Source organism: Apostichopus japonicus, chromosome 22, assembly GCF_037975245.1.
Source record: "Apostichopus japonicus isolate 1M-3 chromosome 22, ASM3797524v1, whole genome shotgun sequence".
Taxonomy (NCBI): domain Eukaryota; kingdom Metazoa; phylum Echinodermata; class Holothuroidea; order Aspidochirotida; family Stichopodidae; genus Apostichopus; species Apostichopus japonicus.
In genome coordinates, this window is record NC_092582.1 from 21,203,513 (window position 1) to 21,224,578 (window position 21,066).

The window sequence follows — 21,066 nt, forward strand, 5'->3', positions numbered from 1 at the left end:
CGGCGAACTCGTTTAATTGAGCCTCTTTCTTTTTTCTTCCAATACCTTTTTGTTGTACACCTGTCATTTGTGGGGGAGGGAAATACATTTGACTGGGGGTCCCACCCCTGCCCCCCCCCTCACTGAGTGCGCTACTGTTGACTCCATAGTTGGTAAAATAAAGATGACACTTTTACTATTTACCCAATTATCTATGCATTAAGTGTTGCTTATTTACAGGATCATTTGGCTAAGGTAACGCTAATTTAGCCAACTGACCAATATAGCAAAATGAAAGTAGGAATACGGAGAAAACTTTTTGTTCCATGCACACATTTAAGATCTGGGCTACAAAGATGGACCATGCACCCTCACCAGTACAGTATATATGGGTCAGATCCAAAACCTGTCAACCTCAGGGTTAAAATTTAGATGATCATATTTATCAATTTTGATAGTTTTGTCCAAAAGAAGAACAATTTAAGCTTGCTTCACAAAAAAATTAAATTTGTATGTTTCTTTGTTAACGAGTACTGCTTAATTATATCGACAATGCACTTAAGCCAGCGTTATGGACGGAAACAGCAATTTGTGCCACTGAACTGCAAGGAATGATGGAATTCACAGGAATCTGCACCTGAATAATTGTTTATGGGACTGATCTCTCCAAAATAGTTTTTGGAAAATTAAGTAGGGCATCCCTAATTAAGATGCTAATCGAGAAGAAAATCATTATTTCCGTCCATAACGCTACCTGATGTCATTAATCTCCTGGCAATTTTAAAGTTCACTTCAGTGATAAAACTTGCATGTAATCTTCTGAAGGTTATCAATGCCATTAAGGATGATGTGAAAAATTACCAGATTCTTGCACATAGATAAACTGGGGTTCAATGAAACATCTGTGTTATGGATGGAATTAGGAAAACGTTATGGACGGAATGTGAATGTTATGGATGGAAATTACTATATTTGGAAAAACTATGCAGAAAGTTTTTTAATAAGTTGCCCCAAAGACATCAAATGTGAATGAATGCTATTTAGGATGGAAAACCTTTTTTTCACATGTATATTACAGTATTTTTCTAGGCTTTCAGGTGATGTTTACCCTAAATTAAAAAAAAAGAAAAGAAGAAATGATCGCTGCCTTAACCTAACCCCTACCCTAACCCCCACCCTAACTTCTACCTTAACCCCACCTTCACCCCACCCTAACTTCTACCCTAACCTCTACCCTACCCTTAACTCTAGCCGTCTGAGGAACGTTTTTTTTTCATGTGTGCCTTTCATACTACAAAGTGCACTGGTCCATCCACTGTGATGAGTCACCGTTCCATGCCTTGTGCAGTGTGTCATGTCCTGGTGAACACAGAGCAAGACATGCTTGAATCTGTTTTCTCTTTTGGAGCAATGTGGTGTATTTTTAGTTGAGTTTGTTGCAGGAGAGACAAAAAAAATTATACACGTAGCTAAAGAGTCAGTTTGATGGGGAATCAGCTCACCAAAACTACAATCAAGAGCAACAGTAGTGGAACTGGTACACATCATAAGTATGCATACTACTAGTAACATTAGGCTTTAAACTAAACTGCACTGTAGAACAGGGATACTTTGTCCCACTTACAGTAGTTATTTTTATTCATGATATGGAAGGTGCTTCTTCTTAGACATGTCCCTGAGTTGCAAACTGTTCACTTTTGGTCTGACGGATGTGCTAAGCAGTTCAAAAGTCAATACTGTTTCTACCTACTTACAATGTATCCATCAGACCTAAAGGTGATATGGAATTACTTTTGAGTCTCATCATGGGAAGGGCCCTGTGGGTGGTGTGGGGGGTCATGTGAAAATGAGTGTTTACAGGGATGTGAAGGCGAGCAAAGTTGTTATCAGAGATGCCAAGCATTTTGCTGAATATGCTGACCAAACAATCTGAAATATCAAAGTGCTTTACCTTGGGAAGGAAGCACTGCCTGCACTTGACATAAGTGACGGTAAAGGAGTCTCAGGCACTCAGCAGGTTCATTATGTAGAACGCCTAGTGCAGCCAACAGAAAAGTCAGAAACTACTTTAAATTTCTACAAAAATAGCCAGTACTTAATGGTGCAGAACGTGACAAAACATTCCGTTCATTGATGTATGACAGTGGCACAGTCAGCAAAAAGCAAACAGTTGCAACTGACCTGACTTATGAGGTTCGACTGCATGAACGAAACGAACCTACACTTAAGTTCTAACAGCAATTTCTGATATTTCCAAGTTGTCATCCTCATGCAACGTGGTTGTTGTGTATGAAGGAGACTGGTGGTTGGCAAAGGTGGACAAAATATCAGTTGACAATTTTATGATGTCCATGTCTCCTTCCTACACCCTAAGGGCCCTACCAATGCTTTCTTCTGGCCATCACCTGAAGACAAATCTTGGATCCCACTAGGAAATATCATGGGGAACTAGAACAGCCTGTCCTCCCAATTTCAAGTAGCAAAGTGGAAATTGCAACAATAGCAATAGCAATTCATTTTAGGCTAATTCAATACTTTCCGTCCATAACATTCCGTCCATAACAATTCCTATTTCAGGACTAGCTCTTTCCCTTCATATAATAAATTCAATTTTATTTGATATTATTACACATATTTGCCATAAGTATTAACTTATAACACACACTTCACAATTCAAGAGTTGATCCTAAATCAGGACAAAACCTTCCGTCCATAACGTTGTACATTCCGTCCATAACACAGAATTTTGGTTTGGGGTAGTGGGTTAATGGAGGTACATTGAAGAATATGATTGGGAGTATGATAAAGCTTAGGTACCAGGCCTGTGATGTAAAGTACCTTATACTTTGAAATCCTGAAAACTTCACAGAGTTTTGACCTACTATGAAGGTTGGTGGGAATTGATCATTTTTCTGATTCCGTCCATAACGAACACCTAATTAGCATATTCAGACTAATACTGCACCACCCAATTAATTTTTTTCTGTTATATGGTAGAGGTATCCCAACTTAGATCAATCATGCATACCTCACCAAATACTAACTCTCACACTATTTTTGATGGGACTTTATCTCTGTGAATTCCGTCCATAACATTGGCATAGGTTTTGGATCTGACCCATATCACAAAACATCTTCAGGTAAGCAGGCCTGTAGCCGGCTACTTTTTTATTATTTAGTGGAATAGGGGGGAGGGGGAACATGCAGAAAGTGCTCACCTTGCTTAACACCCAATGATGGGCAAATAGCTATCTAAATATACAGCACAATATTGACTTGTTCAAGTATTAAACATTCTGCATGTACATATTTTTGGGTTACCTGGAATATGATGGCAACCCGGATTAAAGTTAGGTGAAGGCTCATTAAGCCTTTGCATAGATCTGGCAATTCTGACTGGCATCCATGCTCCAGATGAAAGGATACATCTCTATAGGGGCCGTGTAGGCTGCAGTTACTCCTTGGTCTATGCTTTATATCTAGAGCAGTGGTAGGCACAAAACTGGCCTTGTATTACTGCAACAGTGCAACATTGTGCCCAATCAAATGGCCACAAATTCAAGTACTTTGGCTAGGCAAGCCTGTGCCATGGACTATCTTGTTACACCTAGCCTAGGGCCTATGAAAGTTTATTATGGAAGCATTCTATGGCAAATATAAAATTCTACCTGCATATATACCACCTTTGATATTGAATATCCGGTCGCGAGTTGGTTAGGCTGATAACCTAGGTCTATAACATAGGCCTAACGTATTCCCCGTTAGGCTGAGTCTTACTTTGGGCCTAAGTTCGGGACTTAGGCCTAAAGGCACTTATAGGCCTAACTTAAGCACTAGGCCTAGTCTAGTTAGGCCTTAATAAAACCAGAGGAAGGCGACCGCACCTCTTCAGGTATCTTGCGTCTTCAACCTGCATTGTTATTTGTACTTGTAAGTTGTAGGCCTAGATCATTCAAACATCTGTGCAAGCTTTAACTTAAGTTTCCAAGGGAAGCTTCATTTCAATAGTTCATTCCTTTTGTAGACCAAACTCGGGTTTCGTATCCACGCTTATCGAAGGTTGCTGTTTCAGAACCTGATATGGTGCAGTGGTAGCTAGCTGGGCTCCTCAAAAGTCAAAGCTAAAAGAAAGTTTGCGTTTATATGGTTGATATGGTTATTAGCAACATCGACGGATGAAACTATGTCTCATGGAACTCAGGTAGGTTCACCTGCTTGAAGTTAGCGGACATTAAGAGCCGTCAATAAGAGCAGACAATAAGGAGAAAAGCGAATAGCGCCATCTAATTAAAGCGGACAATAAGCAACGGTGGTATACTCATTGTTTGTTTGTACATAAAATTTCAGACAATTCATCCCACTAATGAAATGTTTATCATTAATAATCTTTTTTATAAGAATACCTAAGAAGTGCGACATACATCGCGAGGCGTAGAAACTCCCTTCTATTACTCTAGTAATGTTTGATATCGGTGATTTCTATAAATTCCACTACATCGTGTAAAGACTGCCGTTTGGTACCACGACATGTTTAAAACTAATTTTCTTTAGTTATAGTAATAGTTAGGTAGTGCGATACACATCACGGAATAGAGCAATGTGCCCTCTATCACTCAATTAATGTTTGATCTCGGTGACATAACTTCTATCTTCGCCAAAATTTTGGTTGAAAAAACTAGGAATATTTGTGATTGCTATAAATTCCAATACATGCGTGTACAAACTGCCGTTACATACTAATGAAATGTTTAAAATTATTTATCTTTAGCTGTAGAAATAGTTAGGTAGTGCGATACACACCACGAGATAGAACAATGTGTCCTCTATCACTCTATTAGTGCTTGAAATCGTTGACACAACTTCTGTCTTCGCCAAAATTTCAGTTGAATCCAGAATGCAAAATGCATTGAGGATTCGATGAATTCAGTGCACTAGACTTCTGGTTGTTTGTATCACCAGAACTAGCTGTTACAATGTAAATGGCCCGAACCACCATTTTGATATAATAACACTATGGCATGATAAACACAGGTCGGTGTACTGTACGTGGCTATACACCAAAAACAGTAGGGGTCTTGTACTCAATGTTATGAATCCACGCACCAAGTATTAGAGGTATCCACGATTTCCATCGTTAGATATCATGTAAAAGATTTTTTCAGAGTCTGACCTCTGGTGACCTCAAAGGAGATTTGACCCCACAAGCAACATGATTCTTGTACTCAATATGGCAAATCCATATACCATGTTTGGAAAAATATCCATGATTTCTACCATGAGAAATCATGTTTTCAAGGTTTTCAGGCCTCGACAAATATTTTTTAAAGTATTCTCTATTTGGCGACCGTGACTAAAAAGCTACTCGCCAAATTTCACTCGCCGATAGCAGGCCCGTAGCCAGGACTTTTAACACGGAGGGGCACCATAGTATCAAAGGGGGGGGGCACAAATAATTTTATGAGAAAATAAATATAACGCATTACTGTGTTCGAGAACGAGTCGCATATAATATCATGCAGTTACAGACACACATGCAACGATTGCTCTAATATTTATATCACCAAACATCATTGCATGGAAAATGGTTGAGAATATTGTACTACTGTACTTTTTACTGTCACAAGCCTGGCCAAAAATTAATCGTTGACACTCCCTAAAGTAAATTTTTATCTCGGCAAAATGCGTATATATAGTAAAAAAAGACATGCAATGCATGCATATGAGATGCATTCAGAATATGCATTCTTAAGCAACTGACAGTCGGATTCAGCATTAAATAAAGAAGCAAATCACTATTTTTTTTGATTGACCCTCCGGACCTTTTCTATAGTGAGTGCCTCATGAAACATTTCTGTGGGACCTACGATTTTATATTTAAATGAGAGTAATACACAATATTAAAAGGTCCGATGCATACTTAGTTTCTTTCGATATAAATTATGATATAAGCAGTGGCGTAGGAATTAGGGCAGGGGACCCCCAACCCCCCCCCCCCCCGGCGGATTTTTTTTTTAAATCGGGGGTAAAATTTACCAGATTTGGCCCATTTTTCTTCAAAATTCGAAGAAAAATCAGAAAATCTGGATGTCTTGCCCCCTCTGGTAAAAAGTTCGAAGAAAATTCGGAAAATCGCGGTAAAAAGTCGAAAATTTTGAGAATTTCGCCCCTCTGGAAAAAAGTCTAGCTACGCCACTGGATATAAGTACTGGTCTTCAGCCCCTTCTCTTTTGAAAATCTTGGAATTTCATTGCCATTTTATAATTTTTTATATAATAAATTGAATATAATTACCCAATCTTCCTGACATGACCCTAGCTCCTTCATATGATTGGCTAATAATCTTTTCAGGTTAAAGTCCTGCCTTTTCAATCACGTCAATTATAGCATTTGCCGTACTTTCTGCTGTGAACAAAAAATGTTGCTTAAACTTTCCCCCAAGTAAGAAATCGTCCGGCTTTTGCAATTTCCCCACAGTTTCGTTATTTCCCCGAAATTACGGAGAGCCAAACGTTCCATAAATGTCGAAAAAGAAAGTGAAGTGTCCAAGTTATATATATATATGTCCAAATCGATATCAACATGTTACAATTCCAAATGAACATGTCGAAACAAAATACCAATATGTCATTGCGTCTATCAACATGTCAAATTCAACATCAGCATGTCGAAAACTTGTAACAGCATGACACTACTACATTGGTCATGTCAACGTTGCTTGCTAGATACAATATTGACGTCGTGCTATAATTTTGGAACATCGGCGCGCGCCAACGTTTCGTTAATGCCCAAAACTGTATCAATATGTCGAGATTTATATGAGAATGTCCAAAACTTGTGTCAGTATGTTGAGATAAGGAAATAAAATATTCAAGCCAAAGGGATCACGTTGATGCCTTAGTGCAATTTTTAGGCCCTTTGTCTATTTTCACATGATTAATTCCTGTGTGGGCAACTGGGCCTTTGAGGTTGCTACATGGGCCCCGTTACAGTTAAAAAATGAATTCGTTGGTATTTTTGAATACCACAATGTCCAATAGAGCCAACACCTCTAAAAGAGTTATCCTGCTTTTTGTTAACATAATCAAATCTTGTGTGGGCCATGGGCCCTTTATGGCTGTTGTGTGGGGCCCGGTACAGATAAAAGTCGTCGATGGTATTTTTTGGTTTATCCAATGTATAAAGGGTCCGATGCAACTACAGGAATTATCCTTGTGTCTTTACACATGAATAAATCACTTGGGCCATGGGCACTTGAGGTTCTCCTAACTAAAACAACTTCACAGCAATGTAAATCCAGAGTGTATGATCACTGTGCAACTTTTCGATTGTATTGTGAAGGTGTGTAGAAACGAGCGTTTGAAGGGGTGTAAAAACGAGCGTGTGAAGGGGTGTAGAAACGAGCGTTTGAAGGGGTGTAGAGACGAGCGTGTGAAGGGGTGTAGAAACGAGCGTTTGAAGGGGTGTAGAAACGCTCGTATTATTTGTATACATTACATGTATTACAGTAGAATGAAGAACCTGCATGGTGAAAATTACAGTAGCCTATACAGGACTTCTATTGAGAGTTTTCAGTTTTAGCATAGAAATACTATAGTGGGTGGGAACGGGATCAGGGCGGGTGGAAAGGGAGGCTGCAAACTATACTCTTCGAAATTAAATTCTTCAAACTAAACAACAAATTGCAATTCATGTAAACAACAAAATTTTAATAATTTTATTCGTTTAATTTCAGGCAATTTTTTTCTTACCTTCTTTTTACAAGGGGGGGCACGGACCCTTGCACGGGGGGGGGGCACGGCCCCACCCCGTGCCCCACACTGGCTACGGGCCTGGGGCCCGATATGCCATGATTGCTGTTCAAGTCTCCATGGTACAGATCTACAACATCAATACTTTCTGTGGAGAATAGATTATACGCACTTAGGCAGATGCATGGTGCTACGCAATTGCACATTGGAAATTATGTTTCTGTTCAGTATGAAATTAAACCCTTTCCACCAAAAGTAAGTGTTGAACAAAGTAAAACATGTCGCAGATTCATGAATAAGCAGCTAAGATTACCGTAGTGTCTCAAACAATTAAAAATAAAACATCTGTAAAACTACCTATATACGAAGATAGCTTGGCTTCTGTTACATTGGAGCTCCTCTATTTTACTAGGCAAAGTATACATATACTATATAGTAACTAGGTGTGCGGGAGTAATAAGCCTATCCAGTACCTCACTGTACTTTGAAGCGCTGCTCGATTAGAGCGACCTCGTACATTCCCAATTATTTATCTTATGTTTTAGCTGCAGATTGATGCGCGAAATATCGTTATAACTCCACTACACTGCCTAAATCAAAGCGATCTTTTACGGAATGAAATTATGAGGTTGTAAGAGGATCTATCTTCCAAAAATCCTGGCAGCAACAACAAAAAACTCAAGGGCGTAGGAACCGGGGGCTGGGGCGCCAGCCCCCCCCCCCAGTGAAAAATGTGCCGGCGGAAGTAGGCTATCATTCCGCCCCCCCCCCCCCCTCGCTCCGCAAATCAGAAAACCCCTTTTTCATTTCCAAATGAGAAAAAAAATCTCATTTGGAGCACCAAATTGCATCTAATGTCAGGTGAAAATGCAAATTATTTACAAAATGGAGTAGGTGTTGAAGTGTGCTATATTGCACCAAATTGCATCTGAGGCCACCTGGAAATGCAAAAAGATTCCAAAGGGGAGTGGGACACCCCCTCCCCTGAGACCCCTCCCCCAGGCCGGCCATCAGTCTTCACCCCCCCCCCCCCCACTCAAAAGTACATTCCTACGCCACTGAACAAACTTGCCTCAAAGCTCATATAAATTGTTTATATTTTGTGAATTATGCCTCATAGCCAGTAGAAAAATTTGCTTATAAAAAATAATTACGGAGATGTTTTGTCATCTCAAGTGTATTGGTATTCTGCCTGGTGTTCTTCACGTTGTTATGTTAACGAACCATTGCTGGCCTAGATAACATAAAATTGCTCACAGGCCTAGCCAGGTTTGTTCAAGTTGTCCCATAATCATAAACGTGACGAAAGTCGAACTTTACTTTTAAGGCCTAGCTATGCTGAAACTGGTGGAAGAGACTACACAAATTGAGATCAACAGCCGATCCAGACAAAAATTGAAAATTCGAGTCAACGTAACAAGTATGACTGCATAGCACATTGGTATACCTAGTGGCGTAGGAAGGTACTTTTGAGTGGGGGGCTGAAGACTGATGGCCGGCCTGGGGGAGGGGTCTAAGGGGAGGGAATTTGGATTTTTTTTTTTTTGGCATTTCCAGGTGGCCTCAGAAAAAGGCTCAGATGCAATTTGGTGCAATATAGCAAACTTCAACACCCACTCCATTTGTAAATAATTTTGCATTTTCACCTGGCCTTATGGCCTTTCTCATTTGGAAATGAAAAAGGGGTTTTCTGACTTGCGAAGCGGGGGGGGGGGCGGATTGATACTTCGGCCCCCTATTTTTCACTGGGGGCTGGCGCCAACCCCAGCCGCGCCCCCGGTTTCTACGCCCTTGATGGTCCTCTCTTGCTACCGTAGGCATATTTTAATTCCTTTTAAGTTAGACGTAAAAGCTTATTGCATGGTTATACACAACTTTTCAAGTATAACATAAGTTTGTCCAAGATTCATACAGGACACGCTTCGAAAATAAAGATAATCTGTACCTGTAAATTTATGAGCCATGATAAACACTCTCCGATTTTACATCTCCTTATTCAGTTTCAGTTCTCTGTTTGATCTGATTTTACATTCTGAAACTATTAGCTATAGCTTACAAGCTATGGTTTGGCAGTGAAAAACCATAGATGTTGTGATGATACACGCAGCACCACACTCGTGATGATGACACGTCATTGAGCTGATAGCAGAATCGGGTACTGCGCATGTGCTAGGTTAGGCTCGGCCTGATAACTTCTATAATATGGTGTTAATCCTAACGCTTGCTGCAGGAAAAGCTATACGTCTGGTTAGATACTTTCTTAACTTGTATATTAAGTTTACACTATGTCCTGTAACTTATGAAGTTGTGTATACACATACATGATGGTGCCAGATATGGTGGTGGGAGGTAGTCTGCACTGATGGGGGGATATGGTGGTGGGAGGTAGTCTGCACTGATGGGGGGGGGAGGGGATATCCCATCTGTCCAGGCCTAACTACGAGCCTGTATATAACAAAATTGACGTTATCAATAAAGCAGATTGTGCCCCCCCCCCCCCCCAAAAAAAAATGCTCATGCAGCTAGTTGAGTCAGCGATTGCCCTTATTCTCTTTACTCTAGATAAACAAAGATAAAAAAAAAATACAATAAAAAAACAGATTCTTTTAACTTAATTATTTTATTTTTATAACTCATAGAAGAAAAACCTATCTTTTAATGAATATGAATGAAATATCAAATTTTAAAAATTTATAAAAGCTAAAAATTTGTTTTCTGGAATGTCACGCCATTTGGTATATACTTGTTCGAATGTGGTCTTCAAGGATCACCGCGGCGAACTATAATATGAGTACATTGCAGTGTTTATTGATCATATCGTCTATACTGATCCTTCCCAAAACACTTCATCTCTTCGGATCAAGCTCTAACAAAATCTGCAGAGTCGATCCTTTTTGTCCTTCACTGCAGAGAACAAATTCCACTTCCGATAATAGGATTAGAAGTTTTATGAATAGAAGTTTGAGTCAATTGTCTCAAAAGTTCGCTCCTGAGTCAGCGGTGACATGAGTAACGTTCTCTTAACGACCTATAAGATGTTAGTAAGAGGAGCGTGTGTCTGGGTCAGCTGCTCTAAATCCTCAATAACTACCCGTCTGTTCGGATCGGGATCCAATAAACGCTGTAGAATAGCTTTAGCTCCGATGGGTATGTTGCAATGCCATTTTAGAGGCTTCCTTTGTGCTTTCTTCAGAGAAGAGAAAGGTAGCCGTCCAAAGATCATGTAATAGTACATGACACCAACAGACCAGACGGTAGACTTGACCAAGTCGCACGATCCAGTGTTACGTCGTTCGGGAGCCATGTTCCATACCTTTGTACCGCCAGCTGATGTTACGATACACTGACCATTGACGACCTTCTTGGCTAGTCCGCAATCGATGGCTTTTAGCTGGTCTTGACCACAAATCAACAAGTTACTTGGTTTCAGGTCTCCATGTAACCAGCCACATTGATGGATAGCCAACACCATCGATACGAGCTGTTTGAGGAAGGAGAAGGCCACACATGGAAGCATGGGCTTGTGTTGCCTTAAATATGTATCGAACGAGAGGCATCCCATTGGTTTCTCCATCACAAAGAAGAACACATCATCGTTGCCCAGGGAGACCTCACCGAAGCCGAGAAGATCCACAACACTGGTCACAGATTCCAGTGCGATAAGAGCTGCTGCCTCTACAGGTATCTGATCATTCTGACTAGGGAGATTGGTCCATGAATAAATATCATCGCATAAGGTAAGCTTGATGGCAACCTCCTGTAGAGATATAATTCGAAAACATAAAACAGTAGGCTGTAGAGCAAATACCGGTACTTTTACACACTATGTATCGAATTGAAGGTCAATTGGCCCTGTACACCATAGTTTATATCAAACTGCGATACGAAATAAAAACGCACAAACTTTAATGTAAACTTTATATTTACCTGGCCGGAGTTGTTCAAAGGTCTTCCGTTGTAGACCAAACCAAAACCACCTCTACCAATCTGATCATTAAGAAGCTCGTAACCTGATCTTCGCACTTCTGCCTTGACCATGGCCATATTGTCACGTGGTACTGACACCTGTCGACTGGAACCAGAAGTGGAACCAGTACTGCTTCTGCCACCGCTAGCCAGACTGCCATTATTGTGAGTACTGGCACCGTTACCAGTATTCTCACCTCCGTAACCAACAGCACCGCCGCTGTTACTAGTATTACTACCGCTGCCACCATAACTGGTGCTTCCTCCACTGCTAGAGGACGTGCTGCTACGAGTCCTCTGTAGAGAAAAAACAAACGGAGGATATCAAAACTTACGTGAGACGAGAAGACGAAATACAGAGAGAGAAGATTGTGTGATCAATGACCAAAGACTATGTACACAAGAAAGAAAAAAACGTAAATGATTTTACCGACATAACATTATGTCAGTTCCTATCCTATATATAAGATCCAAGACCTTTTAACCTAGGTATCACAAGGTTACATCACGTATGATCAGCGGTTTATTTTTACACTTATAGTGCATGAATAAACATTTGATTTTGTAGGTCCATGTCCTCACAAAAGTTTAAAAACTTGCCTATTTCTTATATCCTGTCTGCTTATTATTCATATCTTTTTCTCCATCTTATTTTGTTTGATTTATGTTTTCTAAGGTTTATTTTCATATGTTACAAATCAAATCTATTACCGATATTTACTTTCGTATAACAACATCAACATTAGGTCTATATGACAAGTTAATAGCCTATACTTATAACAGTCAGTTTACACATTGATCAGGAAAAATAAAACAAGTATACAAACCTTTCTCTTCTGGTCATTTTGTCCATTAGGGCCGGCCATGGGTCCTCGGCAACGACGAAGTTCTTCTTTAAGTTTCAGATTTTGATCTTCAATCTCCTTGTAGCTCCTGAAACCAAAGATAAATGTTAAAATGCTGTATAAGAAGTTTGCATAAAGTGAATTATAAGACTGTTGATAAACAAGAGAAGGGTTTCCCTGACCAATCACCAAGCCTTCATATGGCATTGCACTTACGTCATACATAATCAACTAATAGAAGCAACATTTCATGTGCTGTTTTAGCTCCAGCCAGCCGGGTCAGATTGCTAAGGTTTACACTTAGAGGGATGGGTGAAAAAACACTGCTTACTTGATAGAACTCTAAAATAGAATCTGAAGGTGGAAAATATATTATTTGTGCTTTAATAACTAATAAAAGTATAATACGATACTCATTCGTGCAAACTTTGGCTCATCGAATCCATTTCTCCCACCCAGCTGTTACTCTAAACCTTAACATTTAACAACTTACTTAAGCAAAGAGCTGACATCCAAGGCCAGTGTATCAAACACTGAGTCTATCTCTCTTCCAACATGACGGTTTCTTGAATCCTTACAGAAGCCAAGTAAACCTGGAATTGGTGAAATGATGAATAAATTAAGTGAAAATAGTAGTCAAGTAAAAGTAAAGTGTAAACCGCAAGGGACACATTATAGACTTTACCGTATATGTTGTTTTCAATTTATATGTTACCAAGCAGTGTACCTAGAATAGGTGGCACCCAGCTAGGACGGATCCTTCCTTTGTCACCCGTGCAGGAGATACCGTCCTGGTGGAGGGGTCTAAAGGGGTATAAAGGGATGTCCCCCTTCCCTTTGAGAAAGTTGATGTAAAGTGGCTTAGATGCAAAATGGTGCTATCTGTGGCAAAGCTTTGAACTGATTATATGATCAATATGTGGAATGGCACTCCCCCCTGAGTGGTACCCAGGATGGCAGGACCCCCCCCCCCACCCACCCACCACCGCTTAGCTATACCTAAGGGACAGTGTAGGTAAGGAAACTGTTTGTCATGCAGATTTATGTGAACGGCTTTTTTGCAGGAAATTCGCTATTTCTCGCCATCAATTCTTAGTCGTACTAAGCATGATACGACGCCAATTTCATGTACCCATTAATCAATTGAGCATATATATATATATTATATTATATTATGTATAGTGCTTTTGAACTTGAAAAATTTTCGAAAGCATCTGGCAACAGTAGAGTGAGTGACGTCATCATAGCCGTTCAGCTGAAAATCACGTTTCATTTCTCTATGATGTTTAATTTTAGTTCATCTGAAGAGGACAACCGACCTATTCGTCAGTAATGATATATCTACACTTTCAAATTAAAACCTTACATAAACTATTTAAAATTACACACATGTAATACAATATCGAGTTACTTACCAGCCAGGCGAAGCAAATCAAAAGTTAATATTTGATTCATTCTTTGATTCGATGAAATCACAAAGATTTCTAGAAGCTTTCGAAAGTACGTATGTAACGCTTATATAGCAAATTGTATATGTGATGTTTTAATATGTGTTTCTTGTTGTCATTGTGAAGGTAACCAACCCACTGTTTCGTCACGATATATGCAAATAGTGCGCGCATGTACGCAAAGCATCAATACATACCATTTTAGTACTGATTACCCAGGCGCGTATCCAGGATTTTCAAACCCGGGGGGCGCGAATTACTATCTAAGCGGAGCGCCACCATCGGTTGGCGCGCAGCGTACAAGAAAATTTCTTGTTTTGAAACCCCCCCAGATCACCGGAAACGGCACTTCTCGGGCTTGAAATGACCAACCAGATGTACACTTTTTGCCTGAGAACCAGGTATTTCCTAATAGTTTTTTTTTTCCATCCATAACTTTTTGAAGTTTGTCAACCTGGCACACATCATGTTCGACCTGATGGCATCTCCTGTGGGTCTTTGCTTTTGTAGGTGATTCTACGTCGCGGCCCACAATACCCGTCAGCCCCACTTTTCAAGGTTTTAAGCCCCATATTTGTTCAGAATTTGAAAATTCACATTTCTCGTGAATAAACTCACTTCAAAACATACCCATAATGTTGTACAAAATTTCATCTATGGACAACCAATATAGAAAAACTTCCTTCAACCCCTAACAGACCGGTCAAAATTGCACGAGTAGAGGGAAGTGTGATGCAGAATGTTGGTCAGAAATTTTCGAAAATTCAGACACAGTTAATTTATTGGTGTACAAACATTAAAACCTCTTATAACGGCTATTATAAAACTTGGTTGAAGGAAATGAAAAAATAGCAGATATTTCCGAAACCGAACACTACACACATAGGCGTAGGAGGCGCGGCGGCAGTGGCGGAGCTAGGGGTATTGGTCAGGAGTGGCGAGAATGGTCTGTAGGAGCGCTTTCGACACTATCTAAGCGGAGCGCCACCACTGGTTGGCGCGTAGCGTACAGACAATTTTTGAATAAAGATACTCCCTAGATCGCCGGAAATGACCCTTTCCGGGCCTGGCTAATTTGCAGATAAACAAAGAATAAGGTGTCATCGCCAAATTACACCAACAAAATGTGACAAATGTCAATAAGTAGATGAGAGCGCAATAAAAAAGTCAATAATCTAGAATAAGTAAAAAGTGGTAAAGAGCTGAAAAAGACGCCAGCAGTCCATTTGAGTCCGTCAGGGGGGGGGCATCCACCCCCCCCCCCCCCGACCGTATGGACGCTCCGCCACTGCGCGGCGGGGGTGCAGCCCCTAATTCGCCATTACTAATGTAAAAGAGAGTTTTGACATAATTGGACCTCCATGCTTTTTATACATCTACATGAGACATGTCGTTGTTTACATTAGCATCCCGCGAAATACTGCGCAATTTGAACGGACCGTACGGTACATGATGGCATGCGATGTAATAACCGATGCTTGCTTATATGATATTGACATGAACACGTTGAACGCGCGCTTCGCGCGCGAAAATTTTTGGTTGTTTTTTCAGGCAAATCGGACAGTTTTGAGGCTTTTCATCCTGGAACGCCATTTTCATGCTCACTGATATGATGTGATATATGCTGTTTGCGTTACAAATTCGAACAGGCGCGTAGCGAGGAATTTGCCAAGGGAGGGGCGAAGCCTGTAGGCAAATTATCTAAGCGTAGCGCCACCATAGGTTGGCGCGAAGCGTACAAGAAAATTTTGGCCGAAAATGCCTCCCAGATCGCTGGAAATGGCACTACCCAAGACCATTTGTTAGCGCGAAGCGTACAAGCAAATTTTGGCCGAAAATGTCTCCCAGATCGCTGGAAATGACACTTCCCAGGCCTTGTAAGTTGCCTCTAAGCACTTTCTATTTTGAAATTACTTAGCGATATCATTTAAAAAAATGCTGAATGGGGGTGGGGCGGGCGGTCGCCCCCATCCCAAAATGCGTCATGTTCCCCGACGACACGGTCGAGTTCGAGACCAGCCACAGTTGGTTTCATAGCACAATTCTACACACGCGTTATGATAGACCATATATAGTACATATATAGATCATTAGTGAGAGAGGAAAATGGAAACGTCAAAAAATGGAGTTGTCGGTGTAAGGGGTAGGGTGAGTCACACTTTTACGAAATCATTGATCCGTCACTGGCTACCCTTCAGCGCTGTAATGATGTCACTGTTCCTCTTTCTCTCCCCGGTGTCTTCGCGTTTTTCTTTTACTCCCTCCTTTTCTCCTTTTTCTCTCTTTCTTCTTTTTCTTTTCCCTTCCTTCCTCTCCTCCTCCTCTTTTTTCCCCTCTTTTTTCCTTTTTTCTTCTCTTTTTTTTCTCTCCTCTTTTTCTTACCCGGGGGGCGCGCGCCCCCAACACCCCCCTGGATACTCACCTGTTACCATACCTGCCGTGGACGCTCTTCGTAGTGCGCAGGTAGATTGCTCTGCGCGTATAGACAATCCCATAGATATGGTACGGCGCTATAACAAACTCATTGTCCAATATAAGTATATATAGCATGGTGGGCTCATAATTGACGCACTTAAGGATTTGAATAACGATGTCTATCAAGGAAAAATCCAAATCACTCAACTGTATGTGTTTTTCATATGTGTAGTTCCTCAGGAATGTTATGATCTCAAAATATTTAAGGTTCTGTGCTTATGCACCGTACAATTGAGCAGAATTTGACCACAAAATGTCTGCCGTGTCAAGTTCTTTCATACCCCTAAATTGACACATTCGTCGATAAGCTAACTGTAGTCAGGGGCGTAGCGAAGGGGTTTTTGTTGGGGGTGTGGAGAATTTGATTTGCCGACGGATCTGGAAGTGGTGACTGAAATGGGGGAGGGGTCTAAGGGGAGGGGATGTCCCCCTCCCATTTGGCAATTTTTTAGTTTTGAAACGTCCTTAGATGCAATCTGGTGCATATTTTAAGTCAAATTTGATTTGCCGACGGACCTGGAAGTGGTGACTGAAATGGGGGAGGGGTCTAAGGGGAGGGGGCGTCGATATTATTGTATTACGTTGCACGTAAACCTTACACCAAAGATATTGTGGAGCGTAAAGGCGCTGTAACATGTCTCTGCTTCATACACACAGAAATATGATTCCAGCAGAGCCGTATGTATACGGCTCTGGATTCCAGCACCTACATGCGCCCGCGTATTTTCATTGAATGTTTTGCTATAACATATCTTTACGCATTCTAGCCGATGGGCAGATTTTATGCAGTACAGTACTCAAAGTATAGGCCCTAGAGTCACCGTATACCGACGTAAAAGCAATGCCCGGTTTCATTTCTACGAGGAAATTTACAGCTAGCTAACCGTCAAATTATCATGTTTTGTTTTGCCATATAGGCCTACCAAAGTCCGTGGAAGTTTTGGCTTTTTCCTTAAAACTTTTTATAAAAGATCGAAAGTTTGAGGAAAACACCGAAATCATTCAACAGTATATTTCTTTATACCCTCATACACTCTCCTACTTTCTTGAGAACCACCGAAGTATATCATTATCCCGAGTTTTCAAGAAAAGTTGATATTTTGAAATTAAAATAGTCTGTTGAACCTTTAAAACTTTACAATTTCAAGGAATATTTGGGAGAGATCATGATTGAAATTTGTGCCATGAGTGTGTCATTTTGTCAGGTCATGATGACAAAGTGTAGCCAGGAGGTGCAAACATGGCTACTCCCTTGGCAATTAAGTTCTCTCTCTTTCTCTTTTATTTTTCCTTTTTTTTTCATTTTCAAGCTGAATTTACACACTTGACACTGAAACATTGAAAGCATAACTTTTTAGGTGCATGCTCAAAAATTCAACATGTTCGATTCTTTTGGGAAGCCCAACTTTATAACAGAAAATAGGTACTGCAATAAATAATAATTCTATAAAAATCAATGCAATTGAGAATCGGTCTGTAATATTTGATTTGTTCAAGCTATCACCTGTCAAAGAACTTTCGAGTTGCTATTTCCCTGCAGGGTTGAATAAACATGTTCTTACTTTCTTCTCTTTTTGGGGGGGGGGGGTGGGGTGTATGTCGTTCGTCTTTATCAAGCACATAGATACCTGATGATGGTTGGGTGTGCTTCTGCTACCTTAAGTAAGACTCTTAAAAAAGTGTATGTGAAGATATTATTAAAGAATTATATGGTATACACGCATTAACAGATGCATGTAGCATTGGCGAATTAGGTATATAGGAGGCTGAATTTTTTATGGGAACAGCCAGATGCGAATGAAGGATCTTGTGAAGGAGGGGCATTCCCCCTACTTGCGCACGTCATTGGCTTTTAGTGCTGTTGCCAGATAATGGTACCGCTTGGAACCACATTGTGACCGGGTTACCGTTACTTTTACCAAACAAACGTAATACAAAAGCATAACTGGATCTATCCAACAAGTAACGAATTGTCAACGAATTTAAATTTATAGTCTTCTATTTTTCTCACTTGGAACCCATGAAAGGGGTTTCTTATATGATCGTCCCTGGTCCTACCGAGGGAATACCATTACACGGTGCTTTTTCAGGGACCTTAAGTTTCCTCGAAGAGGTCGTGTTTGAAATCCCAGATTTCGAAAAAATGTGAGCAAAGTTTATTTTTCAGCAAATGATAATAATTTGATGCAAATGAGCCTCACATACGTAACTCAAGTATAATAGGATATTAATGTCCTGTGAATTCTGGACTGCTCACACAGCGTAAACATCATGTCGTACAGGTATAGGTTATATGAAAACAAAACACCATTTGCGACGATGATCACACAGTCTCGATGCACGGAGACTGGGGTTGAGAGCGGATCAGACGTTCGGTAGTTTGGTTTTCGTGCCCAGGTTCTATCCTGGGTGACTTTTCTTAAAGAGTATCACCGGTAATCAATTATGGGAGAAAGATCGACAGGTAGATTTTGCTGTAAACTGATAACTCACTTAAATAATTAAATAATGAAATAAGGCAGAATTTTAGACTACTTTGAGTCCAATATTGTTTCTGTATAGCTATTCCAGTATTTTTCAAGATATGTATCGTTAAGTATACTTCATTTCTGGAATATTCGTTTTGACTTACTTGATGGTTACGTCGGCTCCTCATTACAGTTGTTATAGTTAATGTTTATCCGTTGTTTTTTAGGTCAACCAGAATATGTTTGTTAAACTTCATATAAGCAACAGAGCACCCTTGGATGGCATTCAACATCTTTTGTCCTAAAAAAAATGTAATAAATTATAAACATGTCATTTGAGACCATATAATCTTAATTTCTCCCATTGAGTTTTGTAATGCAACCGAGGAACTAGTCTGATGGTCTGTGTATACTAAACTAAATGATCCAGTCACTTTAACTAGTGAACCTCAACTGTTTAAAGGGTCATTCCCAAAAAAATATTAAAAAAATAAGTAAAGGGGCTATATAACCCTAGCTAGACCGAGAGCAGTGGTTTTAATCGGTCCACAGCATATCAAAGTTAATTTTGTTACTGACGTTATCAAAACACAATACGGGTTAGTTTTGTGAATCTCAAACAAAGTTCTTAAGAATCACTCAGTTTCCGAAACTACCTACTATCTGGTATGAGAATTTGCTACAACACTGTTGCTTATAATGGGACCATATTGACACTGGTATACTTTGGTTTTCCTGCAAAAGTGATAAAGATTAAATTCTTTGTATATTAACATTTTATCTCATGGTCTTGCCGGCTTGTATGTCTCTAGTATTGCAACGAATATGATGGTTGTTTTGGTGTAGGTTGTGTAAATCTTTACCAACATATTTATGTCAAACAATGAGTTTAATTAAGATCCTGCAAACCCTTGTGAACCGCATGACCGTTTGAATGTTTTACTTGGCTTACCACAAATAACCCATTACAATAAAATCAATTCCACCTTCAGAGTGACCGGAAAAAAAAAACGGCTTTTAAGGAATTCGACGGCGCTAGCTTGAAACAGGGTGTTTTTTAAATATAAAATAATTATATGGCTCTTAAAGGTATCCGTAGATTCACTTAAAGGAGAATAGCGCCTCATCAGGCCACGTATTCAGTGGATGGTGGCTGCAAGCATGCCGGTCGCAGAGAGTGTGCCCACCTCTGGCCAAAGGCAAGGATTCACGCACGCCACCTAGTACGCTTCTGGTCGATTTGACCGACCCTCTGCGCATCCTCCCGGGTTCTTTTGCGACAACAAGGTAGACATGGCACGGGATCCCAGGCCACAAAAAGCACCATACCACAGCCAGAGGTATTATCGCCTCAGGCCTGTCTTGAACCCTAGCCACGGTTTACACGACCGACGAGGAATGAGTCTTTCGTCACCCTCTTATCAGCATCGGCCATCACATCAGCTAGTAATTTATATGGTTGAATTAATATATCAAGACTTCAGCGTCGACTACTGAAGTAGAAAAAGAAATTTTATATAATTATAACCAACCATGGATGCAGTCGAACTCAGTTCATCGGGTTACCAGTCCACTGCTCTACCATCCGAGCCATTAGACAAGTTAACTTTCTACGCGCTTAAATTAGTATTGTTGGTTGGCTACAATCTATTGGTAACAGTGAATGACACTGCCTTCAATGAAATCTCTATTCATCCTGCTTTACTGTCATTAGAACAACGGATCTGAATATCTTTATTAACAAGATGCTCATGCTTCAATGTCTTTGTTTAAATACACTGCAGTAAGCAGCAAGAATGTCGCTTCCTTTCAAGACGTAAAGGTACAATAGGCTTATGCCCCGATACTATCGATGACTTCGAAGCAAGTAGTGAAAGAAGAACGGATTCCGTGAAATCTTCTTATTCACAAACTGAGGATGCTTAAGATTATCCTCGCAAGAGAGTTCTTGCCATGTAAGTTGTCTCCCTTTACAACTATATTTTATGCAGACGATCATGAAATGGGTTCAATACAAACTAATTGTCTTTTTTACATTGCTTTGGCGCTGCCCGGTTGATTGTAGTCAAGATCTGGATCATTTAAGATCATCTTAATAGGGCTGTTGCCATGGTAACACCATGATTATAAATTCAAA

The 21,066-nt window shown here is 40.2% G+C and overlaps 2 protein-coding genes across 4 annotated transcripts in view; both read right to left on the reverse strand.

Annotated features, from left to right (window-relative positions):
- Positions 1–4,188, reverse strand: part of LOC139963603 (kinesin-associated protein 3-like) — a 38,985-nt gene extending 34,797 nt beyond the window's left edge. The window contains exon 1 of one of the 2 annotated variants that reach the window (XM_071964540.1): positions 3,864–4,187. In XM_071964540.1, the coding sequence (XP_071820641.1) occupies positions 3,864–3,895 (32 nt within the window). In that variant the 5' untranslated portion in view covers positions 3,896–4,187. Of the gene's footprint in view, positions 1–3,863 lie in introns of both variants that reach the window. The other variant, XM_071964541.1, reaches the window with a different exon arrangement.
- Positions 4,189–10,374: 6,186 nt separating this feature from the next.
- LOC139964163 (serine/threonine-protein kinase pim-2-like) lies at positions 10,375–20,519 on the reverse strand. 2 transcript variants are annotated; one of them, XM_071965540.1, is made up of 5 exons: positions 20,462–20,519; positions 13,032–13,131; positions 12,521–12,626; positions 11,655–11,990; positions 10,375–11,484 (listed from the first exon to the last, which is right to left on the reverse strand). In XM_071965540.1, the coding sequence occupies exons 3-5, from the start codon at positions 12,557–12,559 to the stop codon at positions 10,756–10,758; spliced, it is 1,104 nt and encodes a 367-aa protein (XP_071821641.1). In that variant the 5' UTR covers positions 12,560–12,626; positions 13,032–13,131; positions 20,462–20,519; the 3' UTR covers positions 10,375–10,755. The 2 variants fall into 2 exon arrangements, with proteins under 2 accessions (XP_071821641.1, XP_071821639.1); XM_071965538.1 differs by lacking the exon at positions 20,462–20,519 and adding an exon at positions 13,954–14,062.
- Positions 20,520–21,066: the final 547 nt, after the last annotated feature.